The following is a 19,202-nucleotide window of genomic DNA, read 5'->3' as shown; positions in this document are numbered from 1 at the left end:
AAAGAATCTTGTTTAGTTATGATAAGTATTTGTTTGTAGCTGTGTCCCCTTTAAGTTTTGTTGAGATATAATTCACCCCATAAATTTCACCTACTTACAGAGTATACAATTCAGTGGCTTTTTAATTAAGATAGCCACCGAGTTGTATAACCACCACCAAAGTCAATGTTAAAACATTTTCACCATCCCTCCCCCAAAAAAACCCATTCTCATTACCTGTCACTCTCCATTTCCTTCCAAGACCCCCAGCCCCAGGAAGCCACAAATCTACTTTCTGTCCATATAGATTTGCCTGTTCTGGATGTTTCTTTCGTATAAATGAAATCATACAATATGTGGTCTCTGTGACTGGTTTATGTCTCTTGGCATACTGTTTCATCCACATTGCAGCACATATTAGTTCTCCATTCCTTTTTATTGCAGGTCTTATTTGGTTGTACGGAAATACCACATCTTATCTATCCAGTCATCATTCAGTAGACATCTGAGTTGTTTCTAATTTTTGGCTAATATGAATGCTGCTGCTGTGGACATTCATGTACAAGTTTTTATATAGAAATAGGTTTCCAATTTTGCATATACAGCTAGAACTAGAATTTCTGGGCCATAGGGTAACTTTATGCTTAACTTTTTGAAGAGCTGCCAAACTGTTTTCCAAAGCAGTTACACCATTTCAAATACGCACCATCAGGTCTGAGTCCTTACTGTCTCCACATCCTCACCAATACTCAGTACCTGACCTTTTCATTATAGCCCTCCTAGTGGGTACGAAGTGGTATCTTATTGTGGCTTTGATTTGCATTTTCTTGATAGCTAATGATATTAAGCATCATTTCCTGTGCTTATTGGCCACTTGTATATTTTCTTTGAAGCAATGTATAATGCAGATCTTCTGCCTGTTTTTAACTGGGCTATTTGTCTTTTTATTACGGAGTTACAAGAGTTCTTTATTCTGGATACAAGTGTCCTATGAGATATATAATTGCAAGTATTTTCTCCCAATCTCTGGGTTTATCTTTTCACTTTTTTGATGGTGTTCTTGGCACGTATGTTCTTAAATGCTACTGTTTAGCTAAAACAGTAAAAATAACATTTTAGTGAATTCAGGGGAGGAAAATGAAGCACACATTCATCTAACCATTGATAATGAAGGCAGCAATGGCTAACTGGACACACACACACACCAGCCACTCTCCTTTCAGTCTCAGTAATAGGCTCCCCAACTACTGTCTGGAAACAAAAGACAGCAATTTCCCAACCTTCCTTGCAACTAGGTATAACCATACAACTCCATTTAGGCCAATAGCATGTGAGCAAAAAACAGCATGTGCATGCAACCTCTGGAAAGTGCTCCTCCATCAAAAGACAGTGCATGTGATAAATGGGAGCAGGCATCTTGGGCCTAAAGTGACTAGGAAGGCAAACCATGCACAATAGGGAGCCGGATCTGACAAAAGCATGCTATCAGCCCTCACCTCACCACCTCTAGGCTTCCTGAACAAGAGAAAACAAACTTTTACATTGTGTAAGCCATCTTACTTCTAGTTTTTCAGTTATGTGCAACCAACTCTGATCTGAACTCATGCAACAATCAAGTGAAAGCTCCGTATTTACATCCGCCCAGATCAAAGCAAGCCCAGGCTCCATCTTGCAGTTTAATAAGTATTACCTATTGTCACAATGTCACCTGACTTCTTTTCCAACATAAGGAGTAAAAAGCAGCAAAAATTAATACCAAGAGAGAAGACACAATATATTTAGAGTAAACATGTACAATCAGCCATGAAGTTGCTATATCAAGGTACCCAATGAGAACACTGTACAAACTCCATCAGAAACCCATTTACAATACCTACATGCTCGAAAATGGGTTAAGTATTTTCTTTAAGTAGAATGAAAACACTGGAGCTCAGTGCTGCAGTGTGGTACAGAAGAAAAGGACGGTTGACTGACAGTTGCCTGATTGAATCTCATCCAAGTTCTGTCACTTCTAAGCAACAATTCGATGCCATTTAATCCGGAACAAATTTGGTGAATGCCTACCATATACAAAGCACTGCATTTGGTTCTGCAGTACCAAATAACACTAGGATAGGATCCCTACCCTCACGGAATTCATCATTTAAGACAAGGAACAAATTACCTATCTTTCCCAGTAGTCAACCAGCCTGGGAAATAGTCAAGAAAAGATCGTACCTTATTCAAACCTTTTGTTAGAGATGCCTTCAAAGCCCCAGAATTAGGGTGGAGACCTCAAAGTACACGCACTGCCCTTCTTGATGTCCCAGTTCCCCATCATTAAGTGGGAAGGATAACACCTACCTGACAGAGGTGTGGTGAAGATTAAATGAGAAAAAGCACAGAAAATTTCAGAACACTGTCTGGAACTCAGAAGGGGCTCGGGACGCGCCCCTGCATCTCTGGGGGTGTTCGCACGTGTATGTATCCTCAAGTCTTATTAAACAGCTGGATACTTATAAAGCTGCCTGTCCTTTTCATGGTCGTGCCAAACATACCCCGGTGCTTAATTAAGGGCACATCTTTATGCGCGTGGTCTTCAGTTCATTTATTGGAAAGTGAAGCACAGATCTGCCCTCTCTGCACCAAGCCCCCCGACCCCGTTATACCATCTACGGGGAGAGGAAGCATGAATTATTTTTGTATTCTTAGGTCCTGACCTGAAACGAACTTTTGCCTTTAAATTAAAATCTCCTATCTAAAACTTTTATTATACAAATATGAAACGGCCTTATCTAAAGACCTTTGTTTCCAAAACCAGGGCTTGCAGAGCGCCACAATACTGCCAGCCGTGGAAACAACACAGAACAAAGCCGAGCGCCAGGCCTCCCCTCGGTGATACTGGAGAACACAGAACGTGTGAACGCCAGCAATGAAGCACTATCAACAGGGTGAATTTTTCCTTTCCCTTACTTCTTTCTCCATGGCAAAGATCCTTTTATAACTAAGTAACTGGAAAGCATACGATAAGAAAAACACACTAGCCTTTTAATAAACAGAGTGTGCCTAAGACCTCCCTCACATACCGGGGAAATGCCCACACGACCACGAACATCGTTTTCTGTGAACAGTCCCCGGCCCCCGGTTTTAGCTTTGTCACCCACTTCCTCACTTTCACCCATTACCCCTTTAGCGCCACACATTCGGCTTGGATCGACAATGAAATGTCCGAGGTTATTTTCTAAGTGACAACACCGCTTAGAATCGCTCCAAAGGTCAGCCAAGAAACAGCTATCCCTCCTCAGCTAAACACAGTGGCCCAGACTAAACAGCTCACAGTGAATCACGCACAGACCGAAATGTACCGTGATAACATTCTTTCAGGTTCTGGAAATCTCAGTTGCAATTTACCCTTATTATTATTTTTTTTTTAATCAAAATGACTGTTTCATGAAGTTTAATAATTCCAATCACTTACCGGTCAGCAATTTCTACATCAAAACAGAATCTTCTGTCAATGGAGTCAGCAGGCCTCTTGGTACATTCTCGCAAAAAGAACACCTCTCCATCCCCCTGCAGGCAATCATTTTAAACACTCAGAAACTGCAGTATAAACATACGCACACCGAGGCACCCTATATGGGGGGGGGGGGGGAGAGGGGAGGGGGCAAGATTTTTAAGTTCCTTTATCCTATATATTATCTTCCAAACTAGTTTATTAAGCACTATTGAGAATTGTAACCACTTTTGTCATTCTCCTTTCCTTGGGGTTTTCTAGATCCTTCTTGGATGACAATGACATTAAACAAGACCTCATGAGTGCTAATTTTAAACACGACATGAATAAAACATTTTCCATGTGCTAGAGTATTTGTTACTTTCTTATTAGACTCTTTTAAAATGAAGAATAACCCCGGCCGGAATGGTTCAGTGGTTGAGCGCCCATCTAGGAACCAGGAGGTCACGGTCTCATTCCCAGTCAGGGCACCTGCCCAGGTTGTGGGCTTGATCCCTGGCAGGGGGCCTGCAGGAGGCAGCCCATCAGTGACTCTGTCTCATCATTTATGCTCCTCTCTCTCTCTCCTTCTCCCTTCCTCTCTCTGAAATCAATTAAAATACATTATGAATTAATTAATTAAAAACATAATAATGTTTTTGTTTCCTATTACATTATACCATATGAAATAGCCAGTATATGACCATTTCTGACCTATAAAAATTTCAATTCCACATAAATCCAGCTAGAAGTATACCAAGGGCCCTACATTAGCCATCCTAATCATCTAAAGCTAGAACCACTCAATCTACGTGGTTTTTCTGTTTCCTAAGTGAACATCCTGAATTTATCTTAATTTTCTTAAATTTTTTATCGTACCATTTTACCTCTCTCAACCATCCTCTCTAAAAGCATTAAAAAGAGGGACAAGACAGGAGACAGAAGCAATGTAGGAATGCAGGTCCTCAGTGAAAAACTGTGAGAATTAGGGGTACACACTCCTAGAACACTTCAATGTTTTTTTAAAATATGTTTTTATTGCCCGGCTGGGCCTGGCTCAGAGGTTGAGCATCGACCTAGGATCAAGGAGATCGGGGTTCGATTCCCGGTCAGGACACATGCCCGGGTTGCGGGCTAGGCAGCCAATCAATGACTCTCTCATCATTGATGTTTCTATCTCTCTCTCCCCCTCCTTTCCTCTCTCTGAAATCAATAAAGATATGCTTAAAAAAAAAATTTACAAAAACAAAAAACAAAACATGTTTTTATTGATTTCAGAGAGGAAGGGAGAGAGAAGCATTAATTGGCTGCCTCCTGCACGCCCCTTAACAGGGATCGAGCCCATGTCAGCATCTGTCCTGATCGGGAATCGAACTGGCGACCTCTTGGTACATGGGACACTCAACCAACTGAGCCACGCCGGCCACGGCGAACACTTTAACATTCTTAACATTTTCTAGACTATGAGGACCTCCAGATAATATTCAACATTCAAATACACAAATATTCAAAACATCACTGTCATTATTTATAAAATGTAATTTTTATTATTTGGTGGCTAAAACAGACCTCGCTCAACAGACATGCCTGGGGGCTTGACGTAGCTCTGACAGGAAACTCTGACTCACACCTCCTGCTCCATCCCAAACCCCATTAGCCTGCGAGGTGACAAACTCACTTCCTCCTCTTACTCATTTTCTATCTATTTTATTACCATAGAAATGCATTTGTATTATAAGCCACCTGAAATATTTTTTTTCAGGAAGATACAAAGTCTATGTAAATAGAGGGGAACTTGGGTTCATTCTGTATTCACGTAAGCAAAATTATGCCTGTCCACCCAGCAAGCACTGAATTAGCCTTCTTCCTCAGCTGTGTGGCCAATGATGCTCAGGACTGGTGGGAAGACCTTTGTCCCCAGCCCACTGATCACTGCTATGAGAGGCAGCTTCTGCTTAACACACACGTGAAGACCACGCTTCCCACACAGCCAGCGCGGCGGGCTCCGGGCCCCAGCCCTGCCACACGCGCCGTTTGCTGTGCATTTCCATGGGAAGAGGAAACTGAGTGGGAATCCCGAAGTGAGAACCTGGAAAGGCTAAGTGGAAAACAGTAAAACTCATTATAGATCATCCACTCTGTAACGTTGTCACGGTGTGGATACATGTGCACACGTCAGATCTTCCGTGTAAATGCTGTGTCGCGAACGCTCGTTGCAGCTGTTAATTTTACCTTCCAACAACAGTGACATGAGAGGATTCTAGTCTTCTCTTAAGAATAAAAATCTGACCATAGACTCTTATGCAGTCAAGTCAAAAAATATGAATTGCTGTTTTCTGACCTCTTTTATTTAGAAACAAAAAGATTTTAATCCTAAAAAATAAAATAAAATGTAATGTATCATCGGTACATATAAACATCATTAAAGCGACACCCTCAAAGACCACCTCCCATAGAACACAAAGTGTGAAATCGGATACTTACAAGTTTCCCGCCAGATCTGTGCTCAAATGGGATCATGCTGAATTTCTTGGCTGCTTTCCGATACATGCAGTAGTGTTTGACCCAACTAGACCCGAATGGAGCAGGCCCTGCAACAAGAAATAGAACCTCCTATGTTTCCTTGTGAACAGGCCGATGTGCAGAATTCCACATTACTGAAGAGGAAACCCCAGTAAGCCACAAGTAAGACAGCTCAAGGAAACAATTTTGAAAAAACTGCTCATTCAAATAAAAGAGGGAAACTAGGGGAATTAAGGCTCAAAGAAGTCATCTGAGCAACACAGAAGTAAGTTAAAGACATACTCTTCAAACAGTTTGCTGGACTGTTATCTCATACCTGAAAATCTCTTCATTGTAAGCTATATTTGTTTCTAGTATTAAGAGTTCATGAGACTTTCAAGAATTCAATTTAATATATGCAATTATTTTGTTGTTGTTAATCCTCAACTGAGGACATTTTTTCCATTGATTTTTAGAGTGGAAGGTGGGGAGAGGGGAGAGAGAGAGAGAAACATCGATGTGAGAGAGACACAGATTGGTTGCCTCCCATACACGCACCAGCCGGGACGGGGGATCGAACCTGCAGCCCAGGTATGTGCCCTTGACTGGGAATTGAACCCCAGACCTTTCAGTGCACAGGCCAATGCTCTATCCACTGAACCACACCGGCCAGGGCAATATATGCGATCATTTTGGATTCAGTTCTGGCCTTTCAAAATGAAAGAACTATAGAATCACAGTGCTCAGGAAAAGCACCTGGTCCAGAAATGCACCCAGTTACTGGAAACCCACGGCAGCTCCGCAGCAAGCAGCTGTCCTTACTGATCATGGGAAAGCCAAGCTTTAAAATGAAGCATGAAGAACTCAGGGGTGAGCTGTCCCCACGTACACCAGAACATTCTCAGAACCACCCCTGACCTCTCGCTAGGTCAGCACTGCAACCACCAGCTCTTCAAAGACAACAGTCCAGTCCAGCCAGTGTTGCCCAGTGGTTGGGCGTCAACCCATGAATCAGTAGGTCACGGTTCGACTCCTGCTCAGGGCACATGCCCCGGCTGCAGGCTCATCCCGAGTAGAGGGCGTGCAGGAGGCAGCCGATTAATGGCTCTCTCATCACTGATGTTTCTCTCTCTCTCTCCCCCTCTCCCTTCCTCTCTCTGAAATCAATAAAAACGTAGTTTTTTAAAAAGACAACAGTCTACGTCAGGGGGACCTGGGATCTAGAATTTCAAGTGACAGTAAAGGTCCAATCATAACAAAACAAAAGTTAGGCCCAACATAGTTTGACTTTTTTTTTTTCTTTCACCAAGTAAAGACATTTTTTAAAAGCAATTAACATTTATTATACCATCATTTCAAAACAAACAAGTAAAGTTTCTATTCTTAAAAATCAAGGAGGACAAGCTTAAAAGGAAAAAGATCTCATTTATGAAAAAATGCATTTAGCTTTAGGAAACGCTATTACCTTATCTTGGGGTGAGGGGGGATGAAAGGGGTTCCCAGACCACAATAAATCTTATCTCAGACCACCATTAGTCCACAGATTAGAATTAGGGAACCGCTGTGTGTTGCTATCTTAACAGCTAGCATTTGTATCTTGTTCCACAGTTCACAAAAATATTGCACATGTATTTCATTCAATACTAAGAATAAAACCTCAGGGAGGGGGTGGTATATCATTGTCATTTTAATCAAAAAAACAAACAAAATTTAAGCTTAGAACAAATGCCCGAGAAATGACAAAGCCAAACCCCAACTCAGAGTCTCTGACCCCAAATAGCAAGGTCTTCCCACTAACTGAGCGGCCAGCCCCTCTGGACACTCATGTGACCCTACCTTCTCCACGAGCTCCCAGCACACAGGCTAATGAGGCTTTTCCACACCCGCCCAAGCTCCGGGCAAGTGCAGGAGAGGGCGCTACACTGCTCCCGTGTCAGACCAGCGACTCCAGCTTTGAGGAGCTGTGTGATCCAGCGAACGTGCCTTACCTGCTTCCGTTTTCCCATTGGTAAATGGGATAACAGTACCTTACACTTTATAGGGTTCTTTAAATGGAATAAATGAGAGAAGCTGTATAAAGAGCTTAGCCCAGTGTCTGGCATGCAGTTAACAAGAGAAGAATTTTGCCACTGTGGTTTTTGTTGTATTTTTCCCATCCAGTTTCAGCCCAACTCCTCTGAAAGCCAATACTTTTAGAAAGAGATATGAATCCAAAAATCAGTTTCCTGCGATTCTTTTCACTTGGGCACAGGACACAGGAATTCTTTCCTACCTATGTCTCTACACAGTATTTTAATTTAATTCTCTCAAATTCAGTAAGTGAGATTAAGAAGATAAAGCATGAGAAATCCTCAGAGTTCTGCCAGGCCAACCAACTGCTCTTCGTGAAGACTAACAGCCCAGGTTAAATAAGGGCCATGGAACAGGAACCGCCACTCTGCCGGCTGCACAGAACACCTTCCATTCAAACCACAGGCAGCGGGTAACCGTCTCAGGGGCACTGTCTGCAGGGAACTGGTCGGGCGGGCGGGCCTGTCAATCCGCCACACCTGGCAGGCGAAATGGACCCTCTACAGCACCCCGACTACAGTCGAGGGCGGGGTGGGAGGAAAACAGTAAACACGGGAACGCTTCCACTTTCTGCTCCTTTCTACTAACTGGCAGGCAGGCTCTGTGGTTGAAGGCGTGAACTTTAAGAGCTTCACTGTTAAAGGAAGACCGAGTTGTCCAAAGTTAGAAAGGGTTTTTGGAGTGCCTTCACTTCAAAACAAGGGCTCTCTAATGCACCGGATGGTCACTAAGCGACGGCACTAAAATCTCTGTGAGATAAGTTAGGACGCCATCTAGGAATAACTGTCATAGCCATCCGCAACCCACCTGACAGTTACAGTAAGAACACGAGGTCTCAGACTGGAGTGGAGAGAAATGATGTGAAGGAAAAAAGAAATATGCCCCTCCTGACTTCAACCAGGAGAAGCAGGGTTGTGGGAAGGGGGAGACGGGAGGGTGTGCGTACATAGCATTGTTTTACTTCATTTTATATATTGCATCAGAGCATTTGGGTATCTGAGGGGTACTGGAACCAATCCCCCTGAAAATAGAAAGGACAGCTACATACGAATGTGTGTGCATGTGTGTTACTGTGTTGGTGATAAGATGAGCTTAGGTGAAAGGAAAATACTCCACCTCCCTCTCAGCCTTATGATGAGTCTGGCTCCCTTAGGAGCAAGTCTTAGCAGAGTGTGCTGCAAAATTCAGGGGCGTGGCCAGAAAGCCCAGTGCTCAGAGTCCCCTCCCTAGAGCAGGAATGCATTTCCCCCCAAAATGCAAAATGCACCTCCTAGATGGGAGGAGGCAAAGAAAGTGATCGGAATAATTTTTCCAAAAATATCAGAGTAATTATAATACGAATTTTTAAAACAATTCTTCACGAGTCATCCATCCCTGCTGGCGGCGCCTTACTTTTCTCCTGCACAAACAGGTAGCCTTCCGCTGTGAACTGACTGGCTCGCTTGTGGTCCTTGGGGTTCTGTCGGATTTTGTTCATAAGCTCCTCCACTTCCGACCGTGTTCCTTCAAAACGGTTCCGCGTCTAAACCAGATAAAAACCACAGGTAAGTTTATAAGTGTGCACGTGAGTTTTTTCATGTACATTTTCAAGTCTCTGGATAACTATCATTAAATTTGTAGCATTTTTCTATAAATTTCTCAAAATACACCCAGACTTTCCAGGGTGCCCTTACTGAGAAAAGGAGGGGGGGGGTAAAATAGCAAAGAGGAAAGTCAAGGTAACTAGGGATGACTTACTCTAGAAGCTTGCTAACACCAAGAATAACTCACATAAGAATCCCAGCATCCACTTCTCACAATTCTACTAAATCATGGAATTTGTTAAAATGTAGGCCATAAGGTATCCACCCGGGAAGTCTTTCCTTCCCATCAATCCACCTGCCTCGTTATGACTATTACACCAGCAATACGTGGAAGCGCTCGGAATCTGAAAAACTTCATTCTTCTTCTAAACTTAAAGATGAGCGTCGTTTTTCCAGGTCAAGGCAACTTCCTTCTTAGAAGAAGGAAGGGGGGAAAAATCTCACCTACAAATGATGTCCCCGTCAGCTGAGACAAACCGCATTTCTGAAGCCCAGAGGCCGTGGTTTGCCGATATCAGTGTGGAGCCGCCACACTGACCTCGCACACAGGGGAGGGAACAGCATCACCGAGGCGACTGAGGAGTCAGCACCGGCGAGCGGCTGGACACCTCTCATCCACTCTCAAAAATAACCGTATTAGTACCGAGAACCGCTGATGTGAAGCTGTGGAGGCGCTGAGATGAAAAATTACTATTGAAATGTCTCCTCTCTCCTCTCTAATGAAAGGGGTTACCTGGGGTCCTACCCGCAGAAAAATGGAAGCATGGCAGATATTCTTTAGGGGCATGGGGGGTCTGACAGAAGTAGATCTTCACGGGGAAGACTCATCTGCAGAGAATTAAGCACAAGCTGAGAGTTGTTTTAAAGATCTGCTTATGTATTATAAGAAATCACAGGGCTGCAAAGAGGGTGGGGCTCATGCATTGGTGGCCAGTCCCTCTCACCTTCCCACGTCTCCTGTCCCCAGGGTTTCTTATCTTAATACTGACCATACCCTGATTTTATTCACCTTTTTGGTCACTTTGCGAGATTCCTCAAAACTCTCACTTCTTTCCATTTGTGTGTTTTATACATATATATCCACACACATATACACGTGAATACCAGATACATATACACGCGAGCGTGCACACACACACATTCCTATTTACCCAAACTCTTACTATTTATGTTAATGTTCAAATTGTCCCGTGTCTTTTGACATGTCCCTTAATTCTCTGAGCAAACCCTTACTTTCTGATGAAAAAAGGAGTCCCGGGTTCACCTCATGCTTTTTCTCTGGCCCAGTCCTAAAATCAGCCTTTTCCCCGAAGGAGCCCTTGCTCCTTTTAGTGGAGGCTAATATTTAGAAACCAAGTTCTGGGCAGAGTTCCAGCATTATAACACATAGAGAGGGACAAGACAGGGTCCTGTGTGGGGGGGAAAAGAAAAGATACAACAAGCTAAAAAGTGGGGATAATCCCACCCCTCAGAAATAACCACGTTCATGCTTTTACATGATCACGCCGATCTCTTTAAAAAACACAATTTATTGTTGTGGTGTTCTATGGTTCTCACAACATTATAACAAAAACATTTCTGCATTTTCTTACATTCTTTTTAACCATTCTTTGTATCTACTAGGGAATCTTTATGAATCCTAAAATGTCTCAAGTCGTATTTTCTTCCAAGAATTCTATTCTACTCTCCCCTTCCCCACAGTCCTCTGGGAACAGAGATCACAGAAGTGTGACGTTAATTTTTAATATGCCTTAATTTTGATGAAATTTACATTCTTGTACATAATCTGTTTTCTACAAGCCTCTTGCTCTTAGAGTGTGGAAAATGGATAAAGACTCAATCTCTCTCTCAAAAAAAAAAAAAAACCAAAAAAAAAAACCTAACCATTTTTACAATAAAAAGGTGAAACTAGATTGGGGGAAATAGATGTTTTGCCTTTTAAATAACTTTTACCTTTTTTCTGATTATAAAATAGCGTTGCTATTTTTTTTATTATAGTAAGATACTAAAATGTTGGCCTGAATTACCTATGATATCACGCAGTTAGCTAACTCTAAAATTTGGTTTTAACGTATGCATATATTTCCTTAAATAAGTAAATATACATAGGGAAGAAAATAACATGCAAGTGGGGTTTTTTTCAGCAATAGGTAATTTTCCCTTTAATATGCTAAAAGCTGATAGGGAATGACATAAATGGCCAAGATACGAGAAGGTTACGGCAATACTGAGGCACAGCAGGCCAGATAAAATGAGGGACCTGTTTCAAAGGTGCTGGCATTTCTGACGGGAAATGAACGAGCTAAGCCCGGCCGGCGTTGCTCAGTGGTTGAGCATCAACCCACAGACCTGGAGGTCATGGTTTGATACCTGGTCAGGGCACATGCCTGGGTTTCAGGCTCAATCCCCAACAGGCGGCATACAGGAGGCAGCCGATCAATGACTCTCTCATCATTGATGTTTCTCTCTCTCCCTCCCTCTCCCTTCCTCTCTCTGAGATCAACAAAAACATATTAAATAAATAAATAGCTAAAAGCAAAAATGAAGAGCCAAGAAAACACCTGGATCAGATGTTCTCAAAAATGAAGGTGAGGTGAAAAGAAGAGCCTCTACTAGAAACAGCCGGAACAACATGAAAATGGAGAGAGAGACAGGAGAGGTGAAGGACTTGGGGCCGTTTACTGACGACACTCCTCATGCTCCAAACAATGCGGGAAAAAGTGTGTCGTCGGGATTTTTCCCAGTAAACTGTTCTTTGGCCATTTCTGTACAGGAAATGAATGCTGTTTCCAAATGCGTGTGCTAAGTTCTTAATAGATTAAGGGTAGTTACTGGGTCATGCTGTGAATCATTTGAAATGATAGCTTGTCTTATATTTCATGACTGACCATTGTACATTCACACTGAAATCTTTAATCGCTCAGAAATTATTCTGGCGTATGTAAGGTAACCATATCCCCGTTCCCACAGGTGTGTTACAAAAGCAGTTCCACAGATACGCAGGCATTGCAGGGAGAGTTCCACTGAAGCCCCCAGGAGACGCTGCTTGTCCCCACACCTCGCACGAGATGCTGAGGCAAAGCTGGCTTCACGGGCTTGTATCCTGTCACACAAGGAGGGCGGGCCCTGTGCTGGAGGGCCAGGCCCTCCGCTTCATGCTCTGCTATCGCTGTCCTAAAATGCTTCATTTTGAATAAGGGGCCCTGCCTTCCCATTTTACACTGGCCCCACGATTATAGATCCAGCTCTGCCTGAGGGTCCCACCCAGGCCAGCCCTGTAATTGACAAATGAGGTCCAGACAGAGAAAGTTAATTTCCACAAGTTATACAGCCAGTTAGTGGAGGGAGGGGAAAAAAATCAGGACTATAATCTAATCTTCTAAACTATGTAAAGCTCTTTTTACAATACTGTGTTCTGCTGCTTGTAAAATATTCTGAAAAATCACAGTATCATTAGACTAAACATTCTACCACCAACAGAGACAATTTTTTAAAGTTAGGCCTAATCTATACATATACATTTTGATATTGTAAAAAAATTCTATTACATAAAAGAATGACAGGGGAGAGGGGACTTACTCTTTTAGTCATTTAACCCAGCTGTTTGTTTAAACAATCTGTACACACACATTGACACATAAATTACGAAACACAAGAGAGTACATTATCTACATTCCCAGTGTAGGGAACTATACCAAAAAAAGTAAAAATAAAATCTACACAAAAACCATTCACCTTCAGTTTCTAAGACTAAGAAATTGAAAGTCAGGCAGCAAACAGCACAGAGACTCCTACCATTCAACATGTATGTCTTTGATTATGTGCTGGGAGTTTGTCCCAAGGCTCACTCTCACTGTATTACTAACAGGACCTCAAATTACACTAAATATAACCTGAATGGCTTTTCCATGAGGCCACTTCCAAATCGACTAAAGTATTGAGAAAAACAACATCCAGCCACCTTCTGATCAAAATCACATACATTATACTGTTTAACAGATAAAGTTCTCCTAAATCTCTTTCTCAGAGACCCACTGAAAGCATACATTTTCCAGGAAAATAATAAAGCAAACAGCCACTGGGAACCCAATATATTAGTGAACAGGCTTAAAACCCAGGAAATAAATTCCTCGTGTGCCATAAGTCTACCTGGGAATAAAAATCAAGTACGATATATAGATAAAAGTGAAGAAACTTAGGTGATTACAACTGATGCCTTAACTCTATGGGGAATGCTCTTTGCTTCACACACAGAAGACTCAGGGCTGTATATCAAACCGTTTCCTTAGCACAACCCCACAAAGTGCACAGTGACTATAGTTAACCCTTTGCGGTCATATAAAATTTGGACATGGGTGTCGTACTGGTCGGAATTAATTTCCATTGAAAGAGCAGTGATACATAACATGCAAGATTATGAAGGATAAACAAGAGAAATTATGAACTGATACATGAATGAATAGAGTTAAGATTCGTATGGTTCCTTGCTGTGCTGGCTGAGAGCAGACATACGACCGGAATGGTAAAAAAGCTTTGGTGGCTGAGAGTAGACAAACAACCGCAAAGGGTTAACACTGCTCTGTGACATATTTAAAAGTTGACAGAAGGGTAGATTCTAAAAGTTCTCATCACAAGGGAAAAAAATATTTAGTAACTATATGAGGTGACAGATAGTAACTAAACTTATTGCAATAACCATTTTGCCACATATGTAAGTCCAGTCATTATTTTGTAAACCTTAAACTTACACAGTGTTGTCTGGAAATTATATCTCAATAAAGCTCGAAAAGTGAGAATTAAAAATAAACAAATCGCCCGGGGTGGCGTGGCTCAGCAGTTGAGCGTCGACCTAGGATCCAAGTGATGGGGGTTGGATTCCTGGTCAGGGCACATGCCCGGGTTGTGGGCTCGATCAATGACTCTCACATCATTGATGTTTCTATCGCTCCCTCTCCCTCTCCTTTCCTCTCTCTGAAATCAATAAAGATATATTTATAAAAAAAATAAATAAACAAATTATGTGAATCTTGATTATAAAAACCTACTTGGTGACGTTTCTGAAAATAAAGGAAGAAAAATAAAGTACATGACATTTTAAAAGGAGCCACCAGATGGCAGAATTCCCTGAGCCTCCCCTATTTGGACAGCAGTTTGTTACCCCAACTGACCAGAAGGTGGCAATGTAGCCTCAGGTTCTCAGTACCAACAGATCAGGCTGGTCTTAATTTTAAGACTTTTCATAGAACAAACAGAACAAAAAACACATCTCAGACATTTTCTAATACCATAAAGCTTTCATTTCCTTACATTCTGAATGTTGATCTGTAGTTCCATTTTGTAGTGATTGAAGTCTTTGGCAAGTTCATGGCCCTGATGATAGAAAGTAAACATTCCCTGAAAAAACGACAGCATCTAAGACAAAGAAGAAGGAGTGACATTAGCACCGAAAAAACTTAGCGACACAGAAAGAATAAAAACAGCCACGTATTTCCCCTTATCTTATTGTGATGCTATTGAAGTAAAATAATTAAAAGGAAATCACTAGAATTCAATTAAATCTATCTGCATCTTATTTCATTTGCCCTTTTGAAAAAGGAAGGATGTGTGATTTTTCCTTAAGTATCAGAGCCATGAAACAGCTTTTATAGTGTAACGTGTAGGAGAAATATAATTCTGCATCATCCATTTGTTCTTTTTAGTCAAGAGAACTGCTATATTCACTTATAAGTGAAAGTTTTATCACCGTAGGTCAACAGAATCTGTAAGGAATGTGAAATCGCAGAATCAAAGAGCTAAAGGGCAAGCAGTTAGTGCAACCTGTTTTGTCGCAAGGACACTGTCACTGGGGCAGAGAGGGGCAGGGGCAGAGCAGTAATTAAGCCCTGAGTTTCCTACCCACTCTCTATCTGCCCCTCTCAATAAGAAGGGGCTTGCTTCTGCATCACATATAAGTAAATCGAAAGTGAGTAAAAGCGATTTGGGGTGAGAGGTAAGGAAATTCTGAAATTCATTTTCTTCAGAATGTTACCTAGTGAATGGTTAGGAATTTGGGACTCTGACATCAAGTGGTCACCAGGGGTCAGTCCCCAACTTCAGCACTATTTGGAGACCTTGGGCAAATTAATGGAACTTTCCCTACTTCGATCTGCTTATTTGCTAAGTGACAACTCTTTATTGAGTTGCTCTGTGGAATAAAATGTATGAGCACAGTCAAGGACTTAGAACAATGACTTGAACGACAGTATTGTAAATGCCCAATAAATGTCGCCCATCGTTGTTTCTCATTAAAAAAAAGGGAAAAAATTCTGTAATTGGTTAATTCTGTTACTCCAACTGGACAGCTCCCACGACTGTCAATTTTTAATCAATCATTATTTGATTTTTTTGTTTCTCAAAATTATATACACAGTGGGCAAATTGTAAAGCATGTGAATCTTATACCAATAAAGTTTTAAAAAAATCACCAAAAAAAGTATATTAAAATTAATATTGAAAATCGAATTCCAGTGTTTCTCGATTTTTTTGTGAAAACCCACAGTATGAAATTCTCTTTACATTTTGCTTCAGAAAATAAATGTATTCATGTATGTGCATAAACATTAATATATAAAGAACTGAAGCTGTTAGAATATATCTATATATAAGCACAAACAGAAATTGTGTTTTTCTAAAATAAGTATAAAGCAATGTCAGAGCAACTCACAAAATAGTCTCAAATGTTCCACCTACTGGTTCTTAACTTAGGTGGCCATTAGCATTGTGACCTGTATTAGAAATAATTTGTTACCAATAATTGTTGAAAGTACCCAGTTTTGGACTGGTGCATTTGCTTTAGAAACAAACTTGAGTAGAGCGAGGATTATCCCTCTCACTCACATTCCAGTATCATTTCTTTCATGAGATTTTCATTAAAGGTGAAATTGCACCTGATGGCAGAGTCCTTGAGATCATATAGCAAAATAACTAATATCCATTACATGTTGCTGTGCAAATAAGGCTGAGAACCCCTGATGGGTCGAGGATTCACTCTTTGACTTCACGGCTGTGGGTGTCCACCCTTTACAATGTATGGTGTCTTGCTTCATACGTGTGCATTACAGCCTCTAGAAACCATTAATGAAATCTAGAACAAGAAATATTTGCATCAGAGCACAAAAATCTAGTAGCAGAACAACCAGCTACGATACTTACAGGTTCCACGAATTCAAACTTCTTTCTTTCTTGGATTTCCTGCAGCTTACACACATATTCCAGAGACAGTTCATAAAAGTGCTGCCGGTTTTGCTCCACTTGGATGTCTGCCTACATTAAAATAATTGAGGCTGGTTAAATTACAGACAGCAGGGAGTGAAACTCTTGATCGGCGGTCAGCAAAACTACAGCCCAAGTACGGCCCCCTGCCTGTTTTTTTCTAAATGAGCTGTATTGGGACATAGTTATGACTATTTGTTTATGTACTGTCTATGGCTACTTTCCTGCTACGACAGCCAAACTGAGTAGGTTACAACAGGCACCACATGGTCTGCAGAAGTCTTAAATATTTACTACCTGACTCCCTGCAGAAACAGTTCACCGACCTGGTCTATAGGATGAGGTTGACCCCAAAGGACTGAAGATGAAACAATGAGGCTCTGACAGCTCAGGCTGACCTGCATACACAGACGGAATCAAAATCTCATAAATGGAATTTCCATGAACAAATCCTCTAAGTCTGAGGTGGGCCAGGCAGAGAGGCTGGGGGAATGTCAGTCACCTCCGCACTCCTAAGTGAAGGCAGCCGATGAGGAAGTGGCAGAACTGCCCCCATCTCAAGAGCCCGGCTCTCAAATGGGTCAGGGCTTGAAGCCCACGGGCAGTAAGTCCTGCTCCGGCGTCCTCACAACGTCTCGTGCCCTGGGAGTGAACAGGCACCTTGTGGTCAGGAGCAGAGTTCCCGGAGGAACAGCAGAGAAAGAGGTCCAGTCTTAGAAACCATTCTTACAGGCCACTGTCTAATCTATTTCCTAACTTGGCTAATCCTGCTTTTAAAATTATCTAGACATTTCTCTAAAAATGATATACAAATGGCAGTAAGTACATGAAAAGGTGCTCAACATCACTACTCATTAGGGAAATACAAATCAAAACCAGGAGGTACCACCTCACACCCATGAGGACGGCTACGATCAAAAATACAGAATCAAGTGCTGGCAAGGATTTGGAGAAATTGGAACCCTTGTGGGAATGTCGCTATGGAAAACAGTACGGCACTTCTCCAAAAAGTTTTTCAAGAGAACTACCACATGATCCAGCAGTTCCACCTCGAGGCATATACCCAAAAGAATTAAACACGGAGTCTCAACAAATATTTGTGCACCCATGCTCAGGGCAGCTTTACCCACAACAGCTAAAATGAGAAAGCAATCCAAGCGTCTGCCAAAAGATGAGTGGATAAGCAAAATGTGGCATGTACATACAACGGAATATTTTTCAGCCTCAAAAAAGAAGAAAATTCTGGCACATGCTACAACATGGATGAACCTGGAGGACATTATGCTAAGTGAAATAAGCAAGTTACAAACAGATAATTACCACATGATTCCACTTATATGAGTACCTAAAATGGTCAAATGAAGAGAGACAGAAAATAAAATGGTGCTTGCCAGGGGCTGGGTAGGGGATGGAGAGAATGCAGAGTCATTACTGAATGAATACGAAATTTCAGTTTGGGAAGATCAAAAAAGTTCTGGACAGGGATGGTGAAGGTTATTGGACAACTATGTGAATATACTTAATGCCACTGAATTGTACACTTGGAAATAGTTCAAATCATACATTTTATGTTTTATATATTTTACCAGATCAAATTTTTTTTTAATTTGGGGGAGAAAAAAGTATTTAACATACGATAAAAAGCTTTTAGCACCCAATGATTTTTAAGCAAAATAATGTTTAAATATGAAAATAAGAGTGTTACTAAGCTGAAATGAGGATTTCTACCTAACACTCATCAGAATCATGATGTTTTTATACCTCTAATAACCAGAGTTTGATAGTTCCACCACCAGCAGATAACAGACACAACTCCCAGCAAAAACAATGTAATTTTGTTGAGTACTCAATAAAATAAAGATATGAGGAGCTATGAGTAGATTCTTCATGTTGCTGTTACTGGGAAATGTCCCTCAAAAAAATTACACCAGGGTCAGATTTACAAAATTAGTTTTTTATTTTTGCAGGTTCTCTCTCCTGGTTGTCTGTGATACTGCAATCATCCTAGCATTGCCAGTCAACTTCTACCCACACCCCCTAGTGTTCTGATTGTTCAGAACTTCTGGGTTGTGTGCTGCATGGTTAAATCACCAGTATCCTGATATTGTCAATAGTCCATAATTTACAACAATGCCATGGATATCCAAATTATACCTAACAGCACTCTCCTCCTTAGCCTGACTCAGGTCTAAAAGACAATCATGATATGTGGTGTAATAATAAATATATTTGGTCTGTGTCCCAGGTTCCTGGCACAAAGCTCCTAAAACCTATGAAATTTCCTGAGTAATGGGAATGTCTTTGACCATATATAGCAGCCCCTTTAGAGCACACCTGAGATT

At 41.4% G+C, this 19,202-nt stretch overlaps 1 protein-coding gene across 3 annotated transcripts in view; it reads right to left on the bottom strand.

Moving 5' to 3' along the window:
- ARHGAP10 (Rho GTPase activating protein 10) overlaps positions 1-19,202 on the bottom strand; it is a 250,505-nt gene that overhangs the window by 130,019 nt on the left and 101,284 nt on the right. For all 3 annotated transcript variants that reach the window (XM_081134741.1, XM_081134742.1, XM_081134740.1), the window contains 5 exons: positions 16,801-16,911; positions 14,917-15,021; positions 9,419-9,548; positions 5,939-6,045; positions 3,437-3,531 (listed from right to left, as the gene is read on the bottom strand). In XM_081134741.1, the coding sequence (XP_080990867.1) occupies positions 3,437-3,531; positions 5,939-6,045; positions 9,419-9,548; positions 14,917-15,021; positions 16,801-16,911 (548 nt within the window). The remainder of the gene's footprint in view (positions 1-3,436; positions 3,532-5,938; positions 6,046-9,418; positions 9,549-14,916; positions 15,022-16,800; positions 16,912-19,202) is intronic.

This window comes from Miniopterus schreibersii (genome assembly GCF_964146895.1).
Source record: "Miniopterus schreibersii genome assembly, chromosome: 4".
Classification (NCBI taxonomy): domain Eukaryota; kingdom Metazoa; phylum Chordata; class Mammalia; order Chiroptera; family Miniopteridae; genus Miniopterus; species Miniopterus schreibersii.
Note: the sequence above shows the minus strand (reverse complement) of the source record. Positions and strands in the feature narration are given on the sequence as shown.